The sequence below is a fragment of the Siniperca chuatsi genome, linkage group LG1, assembly GCF_020085105.1.
Source record: "Siniperca chuatsi isolate FFG_IHB_CAS linkage group LG1, ASM2008510v1, whole genome shotgun sequence".
Classification (NCBI taxonomy): domain Eukaryota; kingdom Metazoa; phylum Chordata; class Actinopteri; order Centrarchiformes; family Sinipercidae; genus Siniperca; species Siniperca chuatsi.
The window spans coordinates 3,922,789-3,926,117 of NC_058042.1; the positions used below are offsets into that span (position 1 = coordinate 3,922,789).

General features: G+C 39.0%; 1 protein-coding gene across 1 annotated transcript in view; it reads right to left on the reverse strand.

The window, feature by feature from the left end:
* The window catches only part of map1aa (microtubule-associated protein 1Aa), a 42,710-nt gene extending 42,414 nt beyond the window's left edge, over positions 1-296 (reverse strand). Inside the window, exon 1 of the mRNA XM_044205147.1 lies at positions 68-296. Coding sequence (XP_044061082.1) covers positions 68-296 — 229 coding nt within the window. The remainder of the gene's footprint in view (positions 1-67) is intronic.
* Between the last annotated feature and the right edge of the window lie 3,033 nt (positions 297-3,329).

Here is a 3,329-nt window from a genome sequence, read left to right on the forward strand (position 1 = left end):
ACCACTTCACTTTGGCCAGTTATTCCCTGCAGCACCAGGTCCTCTGACCACTCCTCTGTTGGCTTACCTTGTGTGATCTGTTTCCTGGCAGTGTCAAGGTGATGGCTGGTGGAAATCTCTCCGATCACAATCAGCATGCGATAGTTTCTGTGCTGGAACTCAGCTCCGGTGCGGTGCTGTCCATGGTGCTGAACAGACTCCTCCGGCTCTGCTCGCTCCGCTGAGGCAGCTGCTGCGATGGGGATTTCCATGGTAACAGTGCCACTAGTGGACACTGAGCCCTTTTCCATCTCCATGACAACTGCATCCAGAGCAAGCACCATGACAGTGCAGGATGAGCTGGGAGGATTGGTGGGTGTGGCTCTTTGGAGGGTGAATATTTGATTGGATCGCAGGTTATGTGGCTATTTGATGTCACAGCATATTATTGGACAAGAGGAAAAGAGGGATATGAGAAATTATGTTGATCATATTTCCTACATGACACTGCTGAAGCACACTGTCACTGATGATGAGGGAGACAGTGAAGATGAAGATATTGTTTCTATTGACTAAGAACTATTGAACAATTATTTTCCAATGCCAGTGTTTCAAAATACCTGAAGGTCTGAAGAATGAAGTTAAATGCTCAAATGTGTTCATGCAACATCTAAATAACTAGTGAGCGCTTACAGCAAATAATGTTCTTTAAACAGAATTATGTTGGGTTATTAATGTAATCAATGTGACTTACAGTATCCCTCATGTTGTTCTTCTAATTCGACTCTGCCAGACAAAAAGGGCTGAAAATAAGACATTTGTGGCACACAAAGGTTCTATTTATATCAGTGTCACTGCAAGTACCAGGCAATGTGCTTTGGTTACTAAACTGACACCTCTTTGTTCCCATCGTGAGCAAAACAAGGCTTCAGTTGTGCCGGGAGTAACACTGACAACAAAGGCTCACCGTCAGCATAGAAAAAAACTTATTTTAGTCTTCATAAAACGTTTGAATAAGCTCGTTCTGCAGCACAAACGTTGCAAGTTGGCATTATGTTGACAACACATTGGGCAATGTAAGCCTAATGAAAACTATTAGCATTATACATATAACAGTTAAAGGGTACGTTTGGTGTTATGTTGTATTTGTTTTCAGTCCAGGTGATGGTTTAAATTTTGGAGCAATTTGTTGGAGTGCAACCCAAACCATTCAGTAACTGTTCATTATTCTTTAGCTGGAAGAGTCAACAGCGTTTCCATTCAGTGTTGTTTCTCCCATCCATCCAAAGATACACTTTATGGCTTCTTCAATGGATCAGCATTGACTAAATATCTAGGAAACAAGCTCAGTAATCGTGTTTGAATTCAAACCTGATTTCTTTTTAGTTTAAAGAGGTTTGGAGTATGATTTAAATTTTGTTTCATATTTATTCTCATTATTATCTACCCAAGATCCTCCTCTTTGTCCGTGTTTCAGTTCATTTTGTGAAGAGAAAAAAAGAAGCGTTTAATGAAATCTTAAGTAAAGAGGTAAAAATGAAACACCAAAGTATGGTTTACCGTGTCAGTCATCATCTCAAGTGTTTTAGAGGTGTTGATTTAACTTTATGGTCATTTTTTGAGGCTGCAGTTTGTGGTGCTGTTGGCGTGTATTACATTATACAGAGATGTATCTCTGTTATTTAGCATACCCTCATTCATATAAATGGGGTGGACAAAATAATAAAAACACCTGTCAGTAATATGCATTACAGTTCAACGGCACTACAAACTGCAGCCTCCAGAATGACCACACAGTTGAATCAGCTCCTCTCTAAAACAGTTTCAACACAAACTGAACATTTTAACCTTCATGAAGGAGGATTTATTGCAGGACTGTTGCATTAGACTGCATTCATTTTAGCTAGGTGTACCTAATAAACTGGAAATATGTGATTAGCTTAAAAAAAAGGTTATTGTTGTCTTAGCTTAAAAAAGAAAACCACTCTGAAATGTAACTGGATCGCACTGTAAACTGAAGACTGATGTTGTATTTTCAATGAAGTCATGTTATAGCTATCATTCTGGGTCTAAATGCAGCTGTAATCCTCCTCTGTAATCCTCGACGCTGGTTTCTCTTTACATGTCTGTCCAGAGCAGAGGCTGTGGTGCTGTTGGTGTGGCTGTGGCTGGCAGTGACACCCCCCCAGCCCCCCCTGCTGTGGTGATGGAGCTCGGTGGGGGGTTTAATTTAGCATCTTCTCTGTGTAAATCTCCCCTCAGGAAGATGTGCGTTGCCAGGAGTGAGTCAGCACTCCAGTCCCAGACACTCCAGAGTGTCTACCGGCCTCTGCCGGGAGGAAAGGGAGCTACAAGAGCAGATGTTGCTCCCAACACATTTCCAGCGTTTGCAACGCAAGAACCCAGTTACAGATAGACGTCAGTAATCTCAAACAGTTTGACTGCAACTGAAATCAGCTTTCTTTAGAAATGCTGAAGAAACATTGTGATTGATTAAAGATGAGTTTGTTATGAATTTGTGTTAAAAAAAAATATGACAGGAGGAAATGATGGTAACACTAAAAAAAAAACATGAAAAGTAAACATATAAAAGACAAAATCCTAAACAGACAAATGTATTATATATCCTTTCATTTAGCACTAATGTACATTCACTTGAAAATCTTTGTGCGTGTTGTATTTACATGTAATGATGTTTCACAGCCATGGCTTAGTAACACTGTGTGTGTGTGTGTGTGTGTGTGTGTGTGTGTGTGTGTGTGTGTGTGGCTTTTAACTGCTGTAAGTGAATACAAGTGTTTAGAAAACTCTGACAGAAACGCAGTTTTCGTTTATTAGGTCTTGAATTTTACAATCTATATGTTTACTTCCAAAGCCCTCAGTTTGCTATCAACACATGATAACAAGATACTTTTTCTCCCACAGTTACATTTCCATGTTCCAACACAATAGATAGAGTGGGTGTGACGGAACTATTGCATCTGCAAAAGCTTCCAGTTACATTTAACCAAGAATAAATGAGACATTAGACATAATATAAATGTGCCATTGACATGGATTTGACAAAACTGAATGGACCATTACAAATGCAACAACTGAGTATACACTGTTATTCAATTATTCTTTTCTATTACATTTAAACACCTAAAGCACATTAAACTGCCTTTTATCGGCTTTATTTAAAAAGTTATTTTGAAGTAGACTATGGTATCTTTTTTTTTTTGTTTAAATTTAAGATACATTTTTGCGTTTCTAAACTAATGTAATCCTGATCATCGTCTATGTTAAGCAGCTGTGTTTGACTCCAGAGGAAATGAGCATGGTATCTACATTAAAAAATGCCTTTGCAT